Source organism: Anastrepha ludens, chromosome 5 (genome assembly GCF_028408465.1).
Source record: "Anastrepha ludens isolate Willacy chromosome 5, idAnaLude1.1, whole genome shotgun sequence".
NCBI classification, from domain to species: Eukaryota; Metazoa; Arthropoda; class Insecta; order Diptera; family Tephritidae; genus Anastrepha; species Anastrepha ludens.
The window spans coordinates 73345827-73370474 of record NC_071501.1 but is presented as its reverse complement, the minus strand read 5'-3'; the positions used below and the strand labels follow the sequence as shown (position 1 = coordinate 73370474).

Sequence of the window (24648 nt, the reverse complement as noted above, 5' to 3'; positions counted from 1 at the left end):
CAAAGAAGAAGAAAATTCATTGAACCCAATTTATGTCAATGCACATAACTCTGTAATGTAATACAATTATTCATAATTATTTTTCTAATAAATGAATTAGTTAAAAGGTGTCTCACTTTATGTCAAGCGATGATTTTCGAAATTAGCGCCTAGCCTCAACCCACTGGTATGGATGATGCAAATAGTACTGCATTACATTCCCTTGTCTGGGTTTTACGAAATCTGAACGCGGTTCTAGTCAACTACTCTTTATTACGTTATTTTCCATATAAAATGTGTCCAAAAATATAATTATTGAGTTTCACTGACTGGTTTCAAAAATACATTTTTTTATAACTTTCCTACTTTTACTGTAAATGCAGTTAGAAGTTGAAAACTTCTCTTCTTATAGCATTTAGCTATATATACACTATAATAAAAGCAAACTTAGCCAAGAAAATTGTATTTTAAATACAAACCTATTTATAAATTCTCTTTTTTTTCTTAAAAGTCAGGTTTTTTTCATACCGCCCTGGCAAAGTTCTTAAGCAAATTTGGTAGCAATCAAAACATGGAGTCCATTAATGCATTTAGTAATTTCGAAACTTATATTCTCATAGTTGTCTACTATTCTTCTGTTCTATAGTATATTAATATATAATATTTGTATTGATATTTTACATACATTTAAAATTTTTGATATTTTTTTCTGTGAAGGGTCCATGATGTTCAAATTCAGTCTGTCTAATAGAGGCGTGACTGCAAGAACTTAGAAACCAAGTGACCAATACAATTCTTACAAACTGCATTGTATGAATTTATAATATTTATTATACGCAAAATATTCAATAAAATGTACAGTCACCACCATTAGCTATAGTGGCTTTAAGTCTTCGACTCATATTTTGTGTTAATTTCTGCGAAAGTTGTTGTTGCTGTTGTATCAGCATAGGCATTCTCCATACATATACGGGGAATACTGCTGAATGACAGTCCTTGGACGGATATAAATCTCGGTCGTTCCGCTTGTAAGGAACGACTGTCGTGGGTATTGGTCTTCATAGCCGCCTGATGCTAACCCCTTATTGACACAGCTTGTGTAATAGTTAAGCATGAATTCAAAGGAATGTTTATGCTGCTACAACAACAACCAATCCAACAATTCAATCCCATTTTATTGTTTCCACTCTACACACCTTCTACTTCGATGCTTGGGCCCGGTGTGTTCTTGTAAAATCGAAGGTCGGCGAAAGCGGTCAACGTTTTTAACTTCGGTATGCTAGTGCAATTAACAAAAATACCCGAAGAGGTATTGCCTGGAATCCCCTAACCGTTGAGCATTTAAACTATTTGGATTATGCTGACGACATCGCACTTTTCTCAAATAAACAGTCTCAGCTGCAGTTAAAGTGAATGATTTGTGCGACTACTCTTTAAGATACGGTCTCAAAATAAATATTAAACAAACAAAATCAATTAATATAAATGCTAAACATCCTAATAATATTACCATTGATGGCTAACATACTGAAGAAGTTGAAGAGTTCACGTAACTTGGTAAAAAAATTACTGTAAATGGTGGCGCTTTCACTAATATAACAGCAAGGTTAAACACAGCAAAAGCAATCTTTGCAGTGCTCAAAAAAGTGTGGTAGTCCAAACAGCTTACGAAAATACGCATTTTTAATTCTAATATCAAACCAGTCTTATTATATCGTTGCAAATCCTGGTTTTGGTAAAAACAGCTTACGCTTTCTAAATTTCTCACAAAATTAACAAATTGCATAACGCGCATTGCAAAAAGGATACATCCACAAGATAAAGTCCAAAATAAACAAGACTGTCGTCATAAAAATGTTTTTGATGGCGCCATCTTTTTATTGAGTTAGTGCGTTGGATGTGTTATCCCTAGCTGACTTCCAGTGAAAGCTTGGTGGCATTCGGTTGAGTGGAAGCTAAGTTAGTCTAAAGTGTCAGTATGTTTGAGTCATCGGTACAAAAATGAGTTTCGAACAAAGAACTAATATCAAATATTGTTTTAGAATCGGTAAAACGTTTACCGAAACATTTGAATTGATGAAAAATTTTATGGCGATGATTGTCTATCTCGTCCCAGAGTTCATGAGTGGTTTACACATTTCAGAGATGGTTGTGAGGACATAAATGACAATGAACATACGTACCGCCCAAAATCAGTAATCACGAAAAACTCCATCGAAAATGTTCATAAATTGATCAAAAATGAACCAAAATCATCGTAGAAACTAATGGAGCCGGAGTTGAATATCTCCAAAACATCGATTTATCGCATTTTAACAGATCTTTTGGGCTTACGAAAGGTCTGTGAACGCTTCATTCCCCACAAGTTATCTGAGGAGCAAAAATTGCTCAGAATTCAATATTCGAAAGATCTCATTAAAGAGACGAGAAAAGACGAGGACTTTCTTTACGACATTGCAACTGGGGATGGATGAAACGTGGTGTTTCTAACATGAACCGGAAAATAGGCGTCAAAGTGCCGAATAGCGTTTGGAGAAGTCAAAAATCAAATCGATGCTCATTTGTTTTTTACGATTCCAAGGGAATTGTCCACAAGAAGCTCATGCCAATGGGCCAAACCGTCAATGTAATTTTCTATCTTGGCGTTTTGAAGCATTTGTTTCATCGCATCCGTCGACTTTGCCCTGAATACCGCGAAGGATGAAGCTGGCGCTTCATCTCATCGATCCACTCTTGTGACTGATTTTTTGACTAGAAATCGCATTTTAACCGTCAGTTACTCACCGTATTCGCTTGATATGGCTCCCTGTGACTTCTACCTATTCGGAAAAGTGCATTTGCCCATGAAAGGAAAACGTTTTGCGTCGGTAGAAGCCATCCAAAAGGAAAATGACCAGAAATACTCTTTTGAAATTCTTTTAGATCACGCAAAACAGTGTATCTAGGCCAGCGGAGACTATTTTGAATAAATAAACTCGAAGTTATCAGACCAAAGCTCCTGTCGTTTCTATTTTAGCTCAGTATATTTTGGACTTCACCTGGTATTTAACAGTATTTGCATTTTTTTATATGTTTGGAATTTGCCGGTCACGATTTTATTAGACAGACTGTAATTGGCACACTGTTTGAGTATTTTGCCCATTTCTTCCACCTATTTGTGGCGGCCGTCTTGACGTTTTCCACAAATGGAAAGCTTTACAGTTTTAAGCTTTTCTCTTGGCATAAATACTCAGAAGCTTGCCATCGTCTATCGAAGAGTTACGGTTATTAGAAAAAACTTTGTCTGTCTATTGCTGTTTCATACGCTGCTTTCAAATCCATGCACTTCCGAATAGTGGTCACGCACCAACCCATTTGGCTACGGCGCCTGTTAATTCCTAATAATATAAATCGAAAAATTTCATATTTTTGCAAAAAAATAAGTACTTTTAAACTTTGGAAATATCTTGAAAATGTTTAATTTTAATGAAAAGTGAAGCATGCACGAAATATAGCAAGTTTAGAGCCTATGAAATGGCGCTTGTTTTAATCGGTTAATAGATTGTCCAGGTATTAGATTATCAACTTTTTTTCTTTAAACCAAAATAGTTAGGTCGAAAACTCAGCTTCTGTTGGTTCAGTCATAAGTGGACAGACAAACAGATTTTCACTCTATATACATATATCGATATAGATCTGAATGATGTTTATTCAACTTCTCCACCTAAGCCTATGTAAGCAGTTTGCTTCCCTTAGTTTCACGGTAAAATGTTTGAGATTTTATAATTCTTGCCCTTTACTCTGATTTATGTGACGCCCAAAGTTATATTTCCTGAATTTTTCATATTTGTTAATTTTTTTATACATTGAATAAAAAAAAATTAAATTGTAAGGGTTTCTTATTTTTTTCTTTTTCAAAGCTTGATGGTACCTTCAAATCATTGTTGCTTCTTAGTAGTCCTCAAAAAGCGCCCATAAATACCAATATTCTTGCTGAAATCGGTTTAGATAGATAGACAGATTCAATTTGAGGTCAGCATTTCGACTTCATGGTCTTTTGTGCGCTCTACTCGTCATAGTACCTCACCCAAACACAGTTCCCTTATCAAACTTAAGATAGAGCTGCGTTGCACTGAGCGTACCCGCCTTTCTTCTGGCTGCAATTGACCGAACTGTTGAAATCGGTTTACAATTTTAAGAAAATTTGCAAATTCTTATGTTTTTATGTACGCACTTGGATTTTTTGTATATTAAAATAAATATTTGCCTGTCTCCAAATGCTTTTGATTTTTATATTTTTTATATTTGAGCTTCTGCTATTGGAATACGAAGTTCAATAAACTTAGTGAGTGAATTGCTCTCAACTCTTTTTTAGTACCTATACAAATACTTACATTTACATGCACGCATCACTTGACTCATTTTGCCACAGCGAAGCGTTTTATAGAGTGCGCTTGGGAAAGTGTTTGCCGTTGGTGCGTTGTCTTCTTGAGGGCACTTGACTTCGTTTTTTATGAAAGCGTTGAGTTTCTTTTATCGTCGAAATGCAACTTTTTCATCGCGCGCATATATATGTATGGGTATAGTTGAAAAGTGAGCATATTTGGGCGCGAAGTAATTCATGAGGTATATTTTATGGGATCTTTATGCACTTCTGCAGAGAAAATAGCAATTTCTGTACATTATTTTTTAGCTTGTATGCAAATCATGATGAAAATTCTGGTCAGCATACATGGCGATTTTCGGTTATTATTTCTCAATAAGGATAAACTATATTAGATTCTGTTCTTGTCGTCAGAGCACTTTAAGTTTTATATTTTGTAATTTTGACAGTGATGTACAGGAACGATTTGCGATTGATTCATATATACGGGGTGTGTACGGTATAAGAGGACAATTTGAGATTAACTCTAATTATTTGAAATAAAACTTCACGAACTTTGCACGCAACATTAATTTATTATATATCTTGATATAAAAGCATTCATTCACATTTTTATTAGCTGGAATGACCCTTTCGGTCCGAGTCCGGAAACGACTGCATGTCCGACATTCTTTATTCATATTCACCATAACGGTATTAATTGCAGCCATCAGAGAAGAAATGGTGTTATAGGAACGCTTATTAGTTTCACGCTAAACTATGCCCCATTACGCAGTAGTCCAGGGTATTGAGGTTTGGGGAGTGAGGCGGCCATAAGTTCAGAGTTATGCGGTCATGGAAATTTTAACTTTGTGTGAACGAGGAGAGTTTTGGTGAAAGTTGTGTGAGCTGTCACCGAGTACACCATCGGTTCAGAGCTTCATTCTTGTCTCTAGAACCATCACATATGCAGCAGAACTCATTCGATATCTGTGAGTAAAGAAGTGTAGCCACATTCCCTTTGTTGCTCATAGCACCTAAAAGTATAACAGTGGACAACAGAAACTCCTGCAGGATTGGAATATAGCCATCTGCTATTTCTGCGTTTGGTATTTTAATCTTGGTAAAGATTTTGTTCGTCAGTAAGAAACCATAATATCTCAGGCGCTTCAGGGTGTAATTTGTTTCGTCAATGATCGCTTGCACTTGTTGAATCAATTCAGCAAATCGGTCAGCGTCACTCCTTGTGTTTTTCAAAGGTTTCGTCATCGTCGCCAGATGCTTCCAATTCATGGCGAATCTTATGAACCGACGCACTTAAGAGAATTATATTTTAAGTAGGTGTGATAACTGCATGCCTCCTCATTTCTTGAGTTAAGTTGTAGTCCTCCATGTCTTACGTGAAAAAGAGCAAATAGAAAAATGCTGGTTTCAGGAAGTTATAGCCGCATATATGCACGCCCTCAAATATCAATTTTGGATGATGTTGTTTTCAGTATTTGGACGTTTGGTATATCTAAAAAGTTAGATAATGATGGTTTATCTAGTTTCTTAATTAAAACGTGTGGAAGTTTCTTTTCCTCATCTATTACTTTGGTCTTTAATAAATCCCGTTCCATGGGGTGATTAAACTAAAAATTTCGGTTTTTGCCCCCATATACAAGAGTGGAAACAAAAGCAATATTTTTAAATTGTAAACCTATCTCGAAACTTACTAGAATACCAATGCATTTTGAATTAGTTATCAAGGATAAATTATATTTTGCTGGTCGGCCCACTGTTACCAATCTAGCCATCCTTTCGAAACACTGTACAAACTCTTTTGAGTTTGGTTGTCAAGTGGATAATGCGAGGTTAGTTTGAAAAGTCCGTGCAAAAATAAAAACTTCTTAATTGTTTGGCCTAAATATTTTTTTATTTTTCAACATAGTCTTCATTTAGGCTCATATTCTTCGTCCAACGCTATTTCAGTTTGTTGATCCCTTCCGAATATTATGATTTTTATAAGTTTGCAAAACAGCCATTCGTTTCTGCAATCACCTCCTCGTTTGAATAAAATAATAATATAAATGAAAGTATTTTTCCCGTCAGCCATTTCTTCAAACTGGGGTAATTTTAGCCCAAGTGAATCAAAGGAGCCAAGTCTGTAGAATAGGTGAGACGACTTGGAGTTCTATTTTCATTAATTTTGCGAACACAACTGCTGAGGCGTGAGTTGGTGTGCTGTCGTGATGGAAAAGGAAAATCACTCGACTTCCTCGATTTAAACGAATGCCCAACACAAAGAAATAGAACGATCTGGCTATTGGTGGGTGTGTTCTTCCAAAAGATGCTCCAAACTAAACATAACCTCGACATGCGTCAGTGGTGCCAAATCTTTGATTTTGCATGGACTTTTCAAACGACTCTCATATATACACAGATTTTTCTAAGGCGTTTGGCAAAGTATCACATAGTATTTGAATTGCAAAGCTCTCGAAAATTGACTTTCATTTAAAATTTCTTGATTAGTTTAAATATTTTCTTAGTAATCGATCTTCAGTATGTAGTAAGTAGAGTAGTGAGTAATGCTAAATCCTATCCATTTGTTGCATCGTCAGGTGTTCCAGTATTCTTTTTATTTCTTGTGTTCACTAATTAATTTTCTCAATGCCTTGTGAAAGAACAATGCTTTTTATATGCCGATGGTTTAAAGGTCTGTCTAAGAGTACATGATTCTAATGAAATGCTCACTTATAGGAAGATCTCAATAACTTCTTGCATTTGGTGTAAAAAAAGGGGTAATTCTTTAATCTTAAGAAAATAACTTTTACGAAACTTCGATCTTACTTTTTATCATCGTAGCATCTTGGCCCATACATTGACTCTGGTTTATGAGATGGTCTCATACAAAGTGATCCCCAGGTGTTAAATCGGGCGATGTTAGCTATAAAATTACTATAAAGTACCCTGAAATAATTTTACGCGAGAATTTACTTTAAGTCTAATAAATTTTGTGGTTGTGTGGCATGACGCATAGTCCGCAGAAAGCTGCTAATCGCCAATGTCCATACCTCCAACAATAGTTCAAAAACATAGTTAAAATATCGATATGTGCTGAATGCCGTCAACTTTATAAGTTTTGATCTTCTTCGATATTTTCCTTTACGGCGGAGATATTTTTAATAGAAAAGCCGATACTGATACAGTTTGCCAAAACTTTTCGATTAATTTTTTTCATTCTGGTCTTCGTTGGGTGACAGCAAATACCAAAAATTTTGACAAATTTTAATACTCCAATTTCCTGGCAAAATTTAGTTATTTGATTTATTAATTTCGCGAGCAAAGAACATCCATCTAAAGGAGCGCTTCTTCGATTGAATTGCGACAGCTATCAAAAAACAATAAAGAAAAAAATAAAATAAATAAACTGAACTGAACTTGCAAGGCCCTGCACTATTCATAAATATTCGATAAGAAATTTTGCCTAATAATTGAAATGAAATACTAGCTAAATAGTCACCAAAACGTCTTACCTGCACACATGCACACACGCACTTATGCATATAATTGCCTTTTGGTGCAGAATTTTACATGCAATTACTTTCCTTTCGATATCCACGCACAGAAGAGTAATACATACACGAGTATGTAGTCGTACTGGGCCAAATCAGATATCCTTCAAAACAGAAATGCAACCAATCAAGCGAATGAATGAGATTTCCATTTCGCCAACCAAACACTTTTACCGCACACTTTACATACTAACCCACACACGCACGCAAATAGTGTAGGCACTTTCGTCACGATGGAGTTACACGCTGCCTGCCTGCATGTGCGTATGTATTGATACTTATGGATGTCTGGATATGTATGTATATGCATGTGCGTGTCTTCTATCTACATCAACGCTTAATATCTTCCATTTTGCATGCAATCATGCATTAATGCAGCTGCTCAATTGCGCATATTGCAGTTTGCTTCTGCGACTGGTGAGCAAACAAATTCAAACAAATATATACACACTTATATATATACATATATATATATATATATATATATATATATGCATACATACATTCATACATATGCAGTCATATGTAACTACATATTTACAAATAAATTTCAATACTCGTGCATGAGTGTAAATTTTATTTCACACACCTATTCATATGAATTGCAATATTATATGTTTTTGTGTATTTATTGCAAGTTAAGCGTACAGTTTTAAAATCAATTTATATGCACATTTCCTTTATCTCGTGCGCATATACTCGAGTACAGTATTGTGCATAATCTGAGCAATTTTTCCCTATACTCATTTATTGACTAAAATTGAATTCGTTCACATTATTCGGCTAGCATTCAATAAATTATTGTGAAGAATTGTTTGAAAAATAAATAAATAATTGGCGCTTACACCCCTTTTGCTTGTTTTTGGCCGAGCTCTTCCTCCTATTTGTGGTATGTTGTTCCACAAATAGAGGAACCTGCAATTCTAAGCCGGTTTTGTAAGACAGATATTTTTTATGAGGAGCTTTTTAATGACAGAAATACACTCAGAGGTTTGCCGTTGCTTGCCTAGAGGCGACCGCTATTAGAAAAAACGTTTTCAATCATTTTGGTATTTCATGCGCGGAAATTCGAACATATGCACTTTCAAGTGGTAGGCACGCGCCAACCCATTCGGCTACGGCGGTCGGCGTGTATATATATATATATAATTGGCGCGTGTTTGGCCGAGCTCCTCCTCCTATTTCTGGCGTGCGTCTTGATGTTGCTCCACAAAATGGAACAAATGGAACGGCTTGTATAATAAAATAAAAAAAACAAAAGAGGTCGTCAATAGGTCTGTGGAAATCAATTGCCAATTTGAATAGTGAGTCCTACAGCTCTGTTAGTCAACAGTGTTTCTGGTAAGCCTAACTGCACTTAACTTAGAAAACATAGAGAGCTGTGGGCTTCCGATTTCTAATGGTGCTCACACTCACCAACGTAAACGTACGCCCGTTTCAGCTGATACGATGAGACTAATGAGAGCCTCATGTACATAAATGAATTCTCACCACCGTTCCGTAGTATCGTAGAATTTAGCGTAGGATTTTGGATAGTTTCCGTAAAATCGTGTCAGCTGATCTCTCTCCACACAGTACATTTCGAAATCATTTACAAAATAAATTTGTATTAGCTTAACATAAGAATTTACTAATTTTTATTAAAATAACTTAAAAACAATATTGAATAATGTTAATTATACACAAATGAACTATTTGCATTTGTTGGTTTTCGACTTTGGTTTATTATACAATGAAAAATTGTAACTGATAACGCGGATGTGTGTAAAAGTGTATATGCAAAAATGTCAATGGCAACATTGGGTCGATACAACCAACCACAAACATACACAAACCGATGTATTGTGTAAATATGTAACTAAAAGAACGCAATTTTGTGTATCCTACGGGCAACGTTGGTAATTGTCACCACCATTAGGTATTTTACGTAAATTGAGAGCCATGAGAGAATCATGGTGCCATTTCATTTTTTTACCTATTTTGAATAATAATCCTCAAAATATGCCATGAAAAATATATTTTACCTACAAATGTAAAATATTGGTATGGAAATGCGTCAAACCGAAAATAAAGACAAAGCGGCCGCCGCAGCCGAATGGGTTGATGCGTGATTACCATTCGGAATTCACAGACAGAACGTTGGTTCGAATCTCGGTGAAAGGAAAAATAATAAAAACATTTTTCTAATAGCGGTCGCCCCTCGGCAGGCAATGGCAAACCTCCGAGTGTATTTCTGCCATGAAAAAACTCCTCATAAAAAGCCGTTCGGAGTCGGCTTGAAACACATCAAGACGCACACCACAAATAGGAGGATGAGCTCGGCCAAACACCCAGAAAGGGTGTATGTGCCAATTATATATACGCAATTAACTAAACAAATCATTGTAAACTTTGATCAAAAAGTTCTAGCTGGGAAACAACCTCTAATTTTCTATGTAATCCCTAACGCTTGGTTAACGGAGTTCTTATGCAAATCCCCTTAATTACAGTTTTTGTTATTAATAAGTCTCACAAACTATCGCTCTCACTAGTTTTGAAGATGTGGGTTTGCTCAGAGAACCTCTTTTATTTGCCATTTATTTGAGAAGGTGGGATGGGAGTCTTCGAATTCCGCTCATATTTATTCCTCATTTAATTATAGTTTATCAATTTATTCGTATTTCTAGCTCTTTAAAACTGTTGACTGCGCAATAAACTTATATGAGGAGAGCCAAGCGGCTATAAAAGCGATAAAATCATACTGTGTATAATCGAAAAATGTCCTTGAATGCAAGGAAGCAATCAACAAGCTCGCTCGTAACCGCAGGCTTTGCGCTTATATAGGGAAACGAGACAGTGGAAGGAATAGCTAAAGAAGACGCGAGACTTGCAAGGGATCTAATAAGTCAGATACTAAAACCCCTGCGCAATATTCAAATATAACTGCTAAGAACGGTAGATTGGCTTAGTTTAACCAATTGTAAAGTTGTTGGGACCATATGTAAACGCGCATATGATGATAGGTATATTGAATAGGTTATATGGTCCGATAGAAGGAACTGTAGAATTTTAGTTTGTATACTATCAGGGCACTGCCTAGCTGCGGCACACGCTTACAAGCTAAATTTAACAATTAAAGACGTTTGCAGAAAAGGTAACGAGCCGAGCACAAGAGAAGCTTTGGAGCATCTCCTATGCTACTGTTCGGCTCTTTCGAAAACAAGACTACGCTACCTGGGTGCTCACACCTTTGAAAGGCTGAAATCTATCCCTGAACTGGAGCTCGAGCGACTGCTAAAGTTCGCGAACAGTACGCGAATCTTGAGTGATGCTATGCTATTTTCGCTAAACAGGACTCTGATGAAGAAATACATTGTTTTTTATGGAATAAAGTGCAAAACGCTGTCAGAACAAAAAAAAAAAAAAAAAATTCCAGCGATTTTTCAGCTACTTCATGCATGAGCTAAGAAACTTCGGATTCGAGTTTTGTCTAAAAATTCAGATTAGGTTAGGTTAGGTTTGGCAGCCGCATCGCACATAGAGACAACGATGCCAGTTAGACCACGTGATGGGTCCGCTGTGAGCTGCGGGGGTTGGGCTACATTTCCCTCTCCATATTGAACCATCCTGGGTTTTTGACAAAGCGTAAAAGATTGTTGATCCCTAAAGTGTATAGATTATCTATATTCGTTAAGAAGTAGGATTTTAAATATCGGGCATGTGCAATAAAGGTATTGAATTGCTTCCAACTCCTCCTCATTGCTGAAGCTAGGACAGAAATCATGCGTGTAAATGCCTAATCCCCTTGCATAATTTCCTATGAGACAATGTCCTGTGAGGGCCCCACTAAGGTCTTAATTTGTAGTCTACTCAATTTTATAATACTTTTGGACACACGTAGATTTAGCCTTGGCCATGTTTTCTTAGCAATTTCAGATGTGTTAACGCTAATCCATCTTTGATTTGCAGAACTGATTAGTGTGTCCTTAATAAGAAACTTACAAGTTGCGAATGGTACCTCCATACAATTTCTTATGTTTGGTGTACAGGTACCTTCCCTTTGCAAGTTGGTCTGCCCTACAGTTTCGTGGTATGTCTCTGTGGCCTGGAAGCCAGCATAAGATCATACGATCTGTGCTTGGCCATCTCATTCAGAGATTGGCGACAACGTAAGACACTCCTTGATGTTGTTTGGAATGCATCCAGGGCTCGTAGGGCAGCTTGGCTCTCTGATAGAATGCAGATATCTGTTGATGATATTCTGCTTATCTTTAACCATTTTAAGGCTTCATGAAAGTGTTTATTTCCGCTTGAAAAACATTACAGTGATCCAGTACTTTAAAGAATTCACTAATAGAAAGCTCTTCGCAATATAACCCTGATCCTACACCGGTGTCCATTCTAGATCCGTCCGTGTAAATCTTAACGGGTGTGTTGGGTGTTGGATCTTCTTCAAGCCATACCAGTCTAGAAGGGATTTTCATTAGGAAATTCCGTTCGAAGCAGAGAATGGGATAATCACAGTCAGTGGGTATATCCGTGTAGGAGTCTAAGATGGATGAATGTCCATGTGTAACAGTCCTCCATTGTGAGCTTGCTTTCAGCCTTAAAGCGGAACAGGCCGCTGACTATTTGCAGAAGAGATCTATGGGTGGCAGATGTAGTATGATATCCAAAGCCATGGATGGCGTGGTTTTCATGATTAAAAAGTTCAAAATTTAGATTAAATTTGTTGAAAGTTTCTAAATTTGGCATAAAGTTTAAAAATGTATATAAAATATAAAAATACACAAATAAATAAGAGAAAGTAATAAAAAAATAAAAATATAAAAAATTATTTATGAAAATAACAAACAAATTTTAACTGGAAGAAATTGAAATATTAAACAAAAAAATCATCTTGCGCTCACAACACAAAATATTCTGCGCTTTGCTTAGGGAATAAAATTAAATACATTTAATAAAACACTAAGCAACATTGAATTTAGGATACACAAAGGGAAGCAATTTCTATTTTTAGTACACAGGCAGCGAAACACATAACTTACCGTGAGGAATAATTAATTTCTAAAATCGTGGTTTTCGCCTAATGTAGTTTCAAAATTTATATATATATATATGTATTTTTTATCATACAACCAAATCCCTTGTTCGTAGAATTAAATAGTAAATGGCAACACCATTCAAAAAATTATTTTTAATTAAAACGGTTTCTATCATAATTTGCGTGCGACACTCATCCTAATCTTCATTCGTTTGTACTCTTGCTAAATTTTCGGCATAAAATTTATATGGCAACTCTATACACACATAATTTTAATTAAAGCTTTGCTCATCATTTTGAACAACTTTTCTTTGATGCCCTTTTTCCATTCTCACTAAATTTTGTTAATATATGAATTTAAATTTTTCTTCAAAATTAAATGGCAACAGCTTTTAAAAATATCATTGGGTTAAAGCTATTTTTACATATATTCTTTTGCAATTAATTTATATTTGCAACCAATTTCTTAATTAAAAAAAATACAGATGGCAACACCAGGTAAAATATTTCTTAAAGCTAATTTCGACACCTTTTATCTGATATCCTTGTTTTAGTATTCAAATGAAATTCATCATAAGTTGCTATTTTTGCAATAAAAATCAAGTGGTAACACCAGATAAAAATATTCTCTTATTAAAGTTTGTTTAACATTTTTTCATTGCAAACCAATCCTTATCAATCAAGTTAAATGTGTTATAAGTTGCTATTATTAGAATAAAATTCAGGTGGCAACGCTATACAAAAATTGGCTTTGGAAAAAATGTTTTTTTTTCTTCTTAATATTTTTTTTAATCACTGTTTTTTAATTACTCTTTTTTAATTAATCTCTTTCAAATACAAACAGGTAGCAACACCTTGCTAAAATGCGTTACACGCAAACCATCTCTGACCTATACAGGTAGGCCTTTCGCTCCCCGACAGTTAATTCAACTGAGCGACCCGCATCTAAATCTAGCCAAAGGCGGTCACTTTAGCAGGATTTCCTCGTAAATTAGTGGCGGCGTTTTATGCTGCCACAATGAGAACTACGACCCCCAGGCTTTCTAACGGTTTTGCGTTTGTTCTTAAGTGATGTTCTTTCGATTAAGTTTTCTATGTATTGACATACGTATTTGTTAAGATATATCTGCTATTATCACTTGAGTTGAACTTCCGTCGCATTCTGTTCAATTGGTGATTAATGTTTTAACCAATTTAATCTTTAAATAGGAATCGGAAAACAAATTATGAAACATATTTTATTATGATTATTAATTTATATATTTTTGAAACAAAATTTCTTATGAGTCAGTAGAAAATTGTTGCTTAGCATTTGCACAATACTGTACTATATGCACGTACAAACATATTTTTCAATGTTGTATTTGTATGGTTTATTTCATGTTCGCTTGCAAAAACATCATTTAAAAGCGTCGTCTGATCATCTAGAAATACAAAACACGCCGCAACAACAGTTATTAAACTGGCGGAAACAATAAAAAATAACAACAACATATTGTACGCATAAGTTGTAAGATTGGAATACAAATGAAAAACAAAAGCAATAAAATAAACCATGGCATAAATAGTAGATTGGTGGTAGTGGTTGCGCTGGCTGAGGTGGTAAATCATTGAAATTTGTTGGTGGATACTGTTAGGCGTAAGCGCCTAGGCGCCAGGGATTTGCAACTATTTTACGGCTTTGCATTGTTTGTGCATATACCACACATTCTTATATATACACCCATGTATGCAAGTATATGTGAGCTTTTTTCTGCCTATGTGTGTGGGTATTTTGCCTCTCTAATTGAATTTCGGATTGTTTTGGTGCACTGATTCGTTACATATTTCAGGTTTTTATACAATAGCTTTTATGAAAATGCGGAATACCGTTGTGAAAATATGGAATTTAAGTTTCGCGAGACTTACTTGCGTGTTTGATTTAGCGTTTAGCGATCATAGAGACTTTATCTCTCTATTGGTTTATTAAGGTGTTATTCCGAATTGTTCTGTAATTTACTTCCGGAAATTTCATTGAAATTCTCTCGGAATTGAGTTACAGAACCTGTCCGATTACTAACCTTTAGAAAGTCAAGGAAGGTAACTTTTTTGAACTCCTTTTTAAATAGGACATTTATTTAAATATTCCATCCATCTAGGGTAAAAAATAGAAATAATAAAAAAAAAAAAATTAAAAACAATATTTGCTTTCAGTAATTCCGTTATGGATGGTTCCATGTGTAGAAGTCCACGCAAGTGGGGAAAGTTACTGATCGCCATTCACTTGGGAGTGGCCAGGACGATTCTTCTACATATGGTTCAAGCAGCTCACAACGGCCGGGATTAGCCCACGTATCCTCTGGGTAGCTCCCGAACACCCGTTCGGGAGTGAGCTAACGTGAGAAGGCGAAGCATTCCAGGATAGCTGGTTGTGCGCTGGGTTTGGGACCCGCCACTTAAAAATCCCCCCCAATGAAAAGAATTACAAAGCCTCGGATGAGAACTGCCTTTACTGATGACGACCCCTGCAAACGAAATAAGGAATATGATTTGAGGGCATGCACCTGGAATGTCCGGTCCCTTAAGGTGCCTCTGCCCGGCTGGTTGATGTCCTCGTGAGAGTAAAGGGTGACATCACTGCCATCCAAGAGATGCGATGGACGGGGCAAGGTAAGAAAACCATAGGACCTTGCGACGTCTACTACAGCTGCCATGTAAAGGAGCGCAAATTCGGTGTCGGATTTGTTGTGGGAGAGAGACTTCGTCGCCAAGTACTGTCGTTCACTCCGGTGGACGAGCGTCTCGCAATAATCCGCATCAAAGCGCGATTTTTTAACATCTCACTAATTTGCGCCCACGCCCCGACGGAAGAGAAGGACGATGCGACCAAAGATTCCTTCTATGAGCGCTTGGAACGTTCCTATGAGCGCTGCCCCCGCCACGACATAAAAATCGTGCTTGGCGACTTCAACGCCAGGGTGGGCAAGGAGGGAATTTTTGGTCCCACAGTCGGAAAATTCAGCCTGCACAACGAAACATCCGGTAACGGACAGAGGCTGATCGACTTCGCCGGGGCCCGAAACATGGTAGTCTGCAGCACCAGATTCCAGCATAAAAAGATACACCAAGCTACCTGGCTGTCTCCTGATCGAAAAACGCGAAACCAGATCGATCATGTTGTGATAGATGGAAGACACGCTTCTAGTGTATTAGATGTACGTACGATCCGAGGGCCCAACATCGACTCGGATCATTACCTTGTTGCAGCCAAGCTGCGCACCCGCCTCTGTGCAGCAAAAAACGTACATCTACCTACGCAAAGAATGTTCGACATCGAAAAGCTGCAATCACAACAGACAGCCAGAAGATTCGCCACTCGACTCTCATGCGGCATGCGCGAGCAATGGAGCAACATTTCTCGTTCACTACGTACCGCCGCCGAAGAAGAAATCGGATTCCGGCGAGCCCGAAAAAACAATTGGTACGACGAGGAATGTCATGCTGCCGCAGAAAGAAAGGATGCCGCTTATAGAGCCACGCTGCGATCGGGCGCAACGCGAGCCATGTGGGATCGCTACAGAGAGCTGAAAAAGGAAGAGAGACGTATTATCCGACAGAAGAAACGAGAGGCCGAAATACGTGAGTGCGAGGAGCTTGAGATGCTGGCCAACAGGAACAACGCCCGAAAATTTTACCAGAAAGTTCGGCGGCTTACAGAAGGTTTCAAGACCGGGGCGTTTTCCTGTAAGAACAAAGACGGCGATCTGGTGACTGACGTACAGAGCAATCTTAAATTATGGAGGGAACACTTCTCGAACCTGTTAAACGGTGACAGCTGCGCATGTCATAGAGAATGTGAAGATCCCGATACCCCAATCGTTGACGATGGAATTGTCGTTCCGTTACCCGACCATGACGAGGTGAGAATAGCAATATCACGGCTAAAAAACAACAAAGCCGCGGGCGCCGACGGACTGCCGGCTGAGCTATTCAAACATGGCGGCGAGGAGCTGGTAAGGTGCATGCATCAGCTCCTATGCAAAATATGGTCGGATGAAAGCATGCCTGCCGATTGGAATTTAAGTGTGCTCTGCCCAATCCATAAGAAGGGCGATCCTGCAATTTGTGCCAATTACCGCGGGATTAGTCTTCTAAATATCGCCTATAAGGTTCTAGCGAGCGTATTGTGTGAAAGGCTGAAGCCCACCGTCAACCAACTGATTGGACCTTATCAGTGTGGCTTCAGACCTGGAAAGTCCACCATTGACCAAATATTCTCAATACGCCAAATCCTGGAAAAGACCCATGAAAGGAGAATCGACACACACCATCTTTTCGTCGACTTCAAAGCTGCATTCGACAGTACGGAAAGGAGTTACCTGTATGCCGCGATGTCTGAATTTGGTATCCCCGCAAAACTAATACGGCTATGTAAGATGACGTTGCTCAACACCAGCAGCGCCGTCAGAATTGGGAAGGACCTCTCCGAGCCGTTTGATACCAAACGAGGTTTCAGACAGGGTGACTCGCTGTCGTGTGACTTCTTTAACCTGATGTTGGAGAGCATCGTACGAGCCGCAGAACTTAATCGCTCAGGCACAATTTTTTATAAGAGCGTACAATTGCTGGCGTATGCCGATGATATTGACATCATCGGCCTTAACAACCGCGCTGTTAGTTCTGCCTTCTCCAAACTGGATAAAGAGGCAAAGCGAATGGGTTTGGTGGTGAACGAGGACAAAACGAAGTACCTCCTGTCTTCAAACAAACAGTCGGCGCACTCGCGTATCGGCACCCACGTCAATGTTGACAGTTATAATTTTGAGGTTGTAAAAGACTTCGTGTATTTAGGAACCAGCATTAACACCGATAACAATGTCAGCCTTGAAATCCAACGTAGAATCTCTCTTGCCAACAAGTGCTACTTTGGACTAAGTAGGCAATTGAGCAGTAAAGTCCTCTCTCGACGAACAAAACTAACACTCTACAAGACTCTCATCATGCCCGTCCTAACGTATGGCGTAGAAGCTTGGACGATGACAACATCCGATGAAGCGACGCTTGGAGTGTTCGAGAGAAAGATTCTGCGTAAGATTTTTGGACCTTTGCACGTTGGCAATGGCGAATATCGTAGACGATGGAACGATGAGCTGTATGAGCTTTACGACGACATAGACATAGCGCAGCGAATAAAGATCCAGCGGCTTCGTTGGCTGGGTCATGTCGTCCGAATGGATACAAACGCTCCGGCTTTGAAAGTATTCGATGCGGTACCTGCTGGTGGTAGCAGAGGAAGAGGAAGGCCTCCTCTGCGTTGGAAAGATCAGGTGGAGAAGGACTTGGCTTCACTTGGTGTGTCCAATTGGCGCCGGTTAGCACGAGAGAGAAACGACTGGCGCGCTTTGTTAATCTCGGCCAAAATCGCGTAAGCGGTTATCGCGCCAATTAAGAAGAAGAATTCCGTTATATATATTCATTAAAATATGAATCGTTATTGAAAAAAAAGTATTATTTAAAAGTAGAAAAATATGAGTCAAATACACCAAGATTTTGTAATAGTAGTCCTCTCACTTAAACATATACTTGTAAATGGTTGTTATTAAATTTTCTTTTTATACTGATTCTCTCAGATGAGATCTTAGAGAAATTTCGCGAAATATAATTCCCATACACATTTTAACTCCCTAGTGACCGCCCAAATTAATTTTTCCAGATTATACCAAAAAGAGTCAAGCGACCATTTCGTACTCGAGCTAATGAGTTGATATTTCTATATAAATGACATATATTGATTCCTCGTCTAATTTTACTATCAATTGTGCTCAGAATTCCACTTTAACTATTTTTTACTATTCACTATTTGAAACTTTGCTAGGCTATCAAATAAATTTCACTTGCAATTTTATTATATGGCTCTGGTATTTACATCCTGAATTTGAATCAATGAATTTGAAAACTTTGTAGTATTATAATTCTTACAAAAGTTACAAAAATTGGGTCAATTCTTTCTAATAAATTGGCTAAGTAAATTTTATAGTTTCGTCAACTTAGATAAATTGTATGACTTATCACTTCGTATATTCGCTTGTAATTAGAAACTATCATCCTGTTATTAGTCATATTTTTGCTACCTAGGCTCCGGTTTGAAACTCTGATGACCAGATTAACCAAAGAAGAGGTGAGGTATAACGTCGAGGCCATTTGTAGATCAAGTTTTTTTCACTTTCGCCCCAACGCAAGTACAATAATTTTAATAAAATATGGCTGTTAAGTCAATCGATCAAAAATGAAGGCCAGTAGGTTTAAGCAGATTCCGAACGGCAAAGGGCTGTTTTTAAAAGGAGCTGTTTGATAGCAGAGATACGAGTACACAATAATTTAGCATTTACGAGTATAGGCGCCTAAAAACATTAAATTTTTTGCAAGTAAACTATATCCATTTAATTTGACTGGTTTTTTGATGTATACTTCATACTAAAAAGTTATTCAAATACTTTTTGAGTTACAAAACAAGTGGCGACCTCATTCAAAAAATGTTTTTTAAATATAGTATTCTCGACATTCTAGTTGACTTATCTATACTATTGTTTAGCTTTTGCCTTTTAAGAGTTAGCTGGCAGCACCATATACAACAAATTTTAAATAAAGCTTTAGTTATACCCACATTCTAACCTCGAATTAAATTTAGTTATAAATTTTAATGTTTTCTTATTAAATGGCAACGATTTTTAAAAATATTATTGAGTTTTAACTAACTCTACCTTAACATTTATTTCCCAATTTATACAATTTTATAACAAATTTTTAAATTTACAAAAGCAAATAAGTGGCAACATCAGCTAAAAAATATAATTTTTTAGTTCTTTTACTTTTTATTAAAGCTTGTTTAATTACCTTTAATTTGGTACCTATATCTCAATATTGAATAGTAAATGTGTTAAAACACTATTTTATAAAATTCAGGTGGCAACGCCATCAAAAAATTGTTTTTGTTTCCTTAAAAACATTTGCATTCATATTCATACAGTAATACTTACGTCTACTTAAAAAAATATATTATTTTTTAAATACAAACAGGTGGTAACACTAAGCTAAAATAATAGTTTAGTTTAAATGGTTGCCCATGCAAGGGCCCATTTAGACAAAAAATCAAATTCGGTTTTTCTGGTATCATATAGAGGAAAACACAGAGGAAAGTAGAAAGGGGCGGGGATTGGGTGACGTGAGGATGACAAGTGAATGATGGCTTAATTATAATAGCATTAACCGTTTCAAGCTACTAATGAAATTCATCAGATGGGTGATATCTAAATCTGCTATAACCCAAGGTGGGACAAGAAAGTGAAAAATGCTAGAATCTCAGCTCGGCGAAACCAGCACAGCTGAGAAGAAGGTGCTGAGATAATTTCACCTCATCCTCCAGGCAGCAGCTGTAGAAACAATTCGAGCAGTGCGAGAAACAACTGGACAGTGCGGCGTTGATTGCTTTAACGCTCCGTTGAGCGCCTCCGACCAGAAAGATCTCTCAACTTTGTATACTTATATAAGTTCCTATGATTCCGCGAGAACACAAAGGGCCAACTTTATATGCTTCTGTACGAGTCCAGTGCTCGCTGAGTTCAAGCGTAGCTCTGGCATTCGAGGAGAAGACCCCGGGATTTCAAGGCAACTTCTATTCTCTTATTTCGCGTGGAAATCGTTTTGAGAGTCCCCTGTTTAGCTGGCTCATCCGCCCAGCATTTTCCGCAATGCCTTTATGACTCATACGAGTATAAGCCTAATATCGGTATTAGAATGCATTCGATGGAGAAGTTAAGCATTTCTCGACTAATTTCGAATACACCTGTTGGAGTAAATGTTTACCACTCTGACAGCAGGAATGAGTGTTGCCACATAAATAAGTTTTCGAATGATGTAAAAACTACAGGGCATCAGCTTTTGAGTAAAACCCTTTTGAAGAAATCTTCTACGTTTTTATATATGAAAAAAATTACATAAAAAATTACAGAAAAAAATATTAAAAATCAAGTCTAATTTTGAACTACTTTAAACTGGCAGCATGATTTATGTTAAAAATGAATGGGCAACAAAAATGGATATAGAGAATTTGAAATTTTGATAGAAAAATTTTTTAATTTTGTAAAAAGCAAGAAATTTTGACTTATATTTTTTTTTTGTTGAAATATGATTATGAACCATATTTTTAAAAAACTAGAAAAATAAAAAATAAATAAAACATAAAAAACTATATTAAAATAAAAAATAAGTAGTCAAAACTTTGTAATGAGTCGCATTCCTATTGGTGCGAAAGATCACTTTGGCAACCCATTTCACATTTTTTCATCTCTCCGTTTCTCTCTCATTCGCCAATCAACACCTGCTAAATGGCAGCATTTCTTTTCTATTTAGTCGTTGACGAAAGCGAATGGACGCCGCAAAAAACGAGTTTTTCAGCTTCTGAATAATAAAACATTGCTAGACAACTTTACTTACTGGTTGCCAATTTGAGCTTTGGAAAAAGGTTCTAACTGCGCATCATACTGCCGACGTCAACACCTATTATTGTGAACACAGGTCCAAATGCTATAGTAACTCTCGCTGTTGCAACTCTCAACTCCACCCTTTCCGTCGTTATAAAACATAGATTAATTTAAAAAAAGTTTAATTATCTTCGAAATATTATATGTACTAAGATCGTTAAAGTTTTCTGATTCCATCACATCATACACATCGCGCTTGCTATTGATTAACTTGAAGAAAGTAGGATATCGATTCTTGCTCTCTCGTTGGTTTTCAATGTTGTTAAGAGTGACATTGATTGCCTAATTTTGCTTGAAAGTGTTAATTTTTTTACATCTTCAAGAAGTCTGCTTTTTTCTATCTAAATAAATTCAATACAAATTATGCTGGCACTATGTGCGCTTCGTGATTTTAATGAGATCTGCAATTCTAACTCGCTAGATTTCTCAATTTCAAAGAAACTGAACTATATTTTAGTTCATTTAGTCGTAAGTTTGTAATTTAATGATGTACAAATTTTCATTATTCTTTAGTTTTCGTAGTCAGTTTGAAATCATGTTCTCTTGGCTTCTTGAAGTAAATAAATAAATAAAAACTAACTATTAAATTGGGTGCCCGTTCCAAAACCCGCTCCTCAGACATTGTAAATATTTGTATAAAGTTCTTTATTCTACTATTTTAAACTCGAATGCAATTGTATACAAATATTTTTGCATGAATTGGTATTAAATAATATATTGAATTTTAAAGTAGTATATTTGTTGGTTTGTTTATATAAGAAAGGTGAATTCAAATTCATTAAAACCAAATAAAAAGCTCCAAAATATTGTGTCTAACAGTGAACTCAATACAAATATACACATTTTTACTGTGATTAACTGTAAAATAAGTAAAAGTAAACTATAACAGCTTGAATGAAGTAAAGTAAAGGGTGTTTTTTTAGCTGCTTGAGAACTAACGATATCGATAACTATGGTTTGACAGCTGAGAATGGCAAACAGTGTTGACATTTCTGCTCAGTAAGATTTGACAATTCATTATGAATCGTTTAACGCCAGAGCAATGCATTCAAGTTATGAAAATTTATTTAAACAAAAAAAAATTTAATAATAAATCTATACGCGTGAAAAATCGTGTTGAAGAGGACGCTGATTCGTCGTTTTTTTCTCAATTTGTTGGCCTTTGTCCTTCGACTAAGTGAAAATTTTTACGTAAGAATCTCGGCTTACATGCCAGCTCGTGCAAGAATCGAAGCTAAATGACCATCGTTTGCGTCGCATTTTGCTTGATTGGGCTTATTTAGATATATCATTCAGATTTATTGGAGAAAGTAGTCAGAAATTCGACTCATCGAATGGACCATTCAAAAATAAATGCCATGAAATTATCTACCAGATTATAGATAGATTTTTTTTTTATTTAAGTAGACAAAAGATGTTACATCAATAATTATAGCACAACTTACAGAATATGGTAACTAAACCTTAATTCTACAACATATTTTTGTTATCACGGATTTTCGTCATTTTAGAGGTAAATTTTGGAGGAAAAGAACTACTATTTAAAAAACCTCCACTATGAATAAATCTACCAGATTGTAATAAAAAAGAATTCATTCCAATAATGTTTATGTTTTGTACAATATTATCATTTTCATTTCTCAAGCTCCTAAAAAACACCCGATATTTTTGATTTTTACCTTACATAGGTGGCATAAAATTAATAACCCTATTTTAGTGTTACATATCAAAATGTAAAATAAATCAAAAAACAAAAAAAAAAAAATATTTCGTGTGATGGAAGTCTTTACTGCCTACTTCACAAGTGTCAAATGGGATTTACGTAAGACGGCATTTGCATAAATTGTAAATCTCGGTAGGGTGATTAATTTTGCGCCATCTTGCCCATAAGTGGACACACCTATATGCTCTGATATGTTCATGTGTATTTACATACGCATTGTTTGTAACATTTGTACAGTTCCAAGTGCATGAGCACTACTAATTACAGCCCAGTCTGATACAAAGCCATAAATATATATTAAATTTTTTTCTTTCCTCCCTTTTTCATGTAGGATCAAGAAGGTACCAAAGTGATACCCGAAGAGACCGATCTAAATAGCTCAAAGATCACCGTCTCTAGCCAGGATGAAGTTAAGACACACCACGCCAATGGCAAGAGATCGAGTATATCAGAGGATCGAAATGACAAGGATGATGCTACATGATTTGTAATTCACATGCAGCAATGTCTACATAATACATTCATAGAAAAATTTGTATATGTATATGAAAAGAGTGATATTAAATAAATGCAAGAAAAAAGTAATTAAAAGCAAAACAGAAAATTATGAAATTCTCAAAATAGTTTGTTACAAATCATTGCAAGAAAGAAAGACATATGTATGTATATTTAAATGTATGTAATAATTCACTTCTCGGTTTTACTGTTATATCGTATGTACATGTTGAGAGATTAGCTTCCTTCTTGTTTGTATATTTGGAACATAGTACAGATTATGCATAAAAAGCAGCAAAGTATTTATAATTATAACTTTCGTTAGCTGTAATGTTGATTATTTTAGCAAAGTGAAGTTGTTTTGTTTGATTTATTGTTTGTTAGTTTAAGCATCGAAAAACGCTAATATTTACATTTATTTCATAGAATTGATTTTATTATTGTCAAATTGTATATGTATGTATATATGTATTAAATGTATATGCTTTTTGAAAATTCTCTTATTCTCGTGAACTTCAAATATATTACAAAAACTAATAAAATGTGATCTTATTTTTTAGCTACGCTTATGCTTTTAGATTGAGATAACTAAGTTCGAAAGCAAGGCGTCATCGGTCGCGCACTGGCAAGACCGGTGGAACAGCTCACCAAAGAGTAGATGAACGCATTAGTTGATACCCATCCTTACAACGTGGTAAAAAGAAACCATGGGGAAACAAACTACCCACTAACCCAATTTTTTTTTTTTTTTTCGAGTGGAAAATAAAAATGTCAGAAACCTTCAATTTGTATCATCACACCAATTATATGTGGTGCATGCTCTCACTAAACCAAACCTCCCCTCTGTGGCTGACTTTCGCCCCGAACTTAGGCCGAGTTTAACAAGGAGCACCTTTCTTTCCCATGCCAACTGGCGCCAGTTGGACATACCAAGTAAAGCCAAGTCCTTCTCCACCTGGTATTTCCAAGTGATAGGAGCCTTTCTTCTTCATCTGCTACCAGCACATAATACC

At 36.3% G+C, this 24648-nt stretch overlaps 1 protein-coding gene across 2 annotated transcripts in view; it reads left to right on the top strand.

Annotated features, from left to right (window-relative positions):
- Positions 1–24140, top strand: part of LOC128863153 (uncharacterized) — a 120179-nt gene extending 96039 nt beyond the window's left edge. For both annotated transcript variants that reach the window (XM_054102128.1, XM_054102127.1), the window contains one exon: positions 23472–24140. In XM_054102128.1, the coding sequence (XP_053958103.1) occupies positions 23472–23624 (153 nt within the window). In that variant the 3' untranslated portion in view covers positions 23625–24140. The remainder of the gene's footprint in view (positions 1–23471) is intronic.
- The last annotated feature ends 508 nt before the right edge of the window (positions 24141–24648 follow it).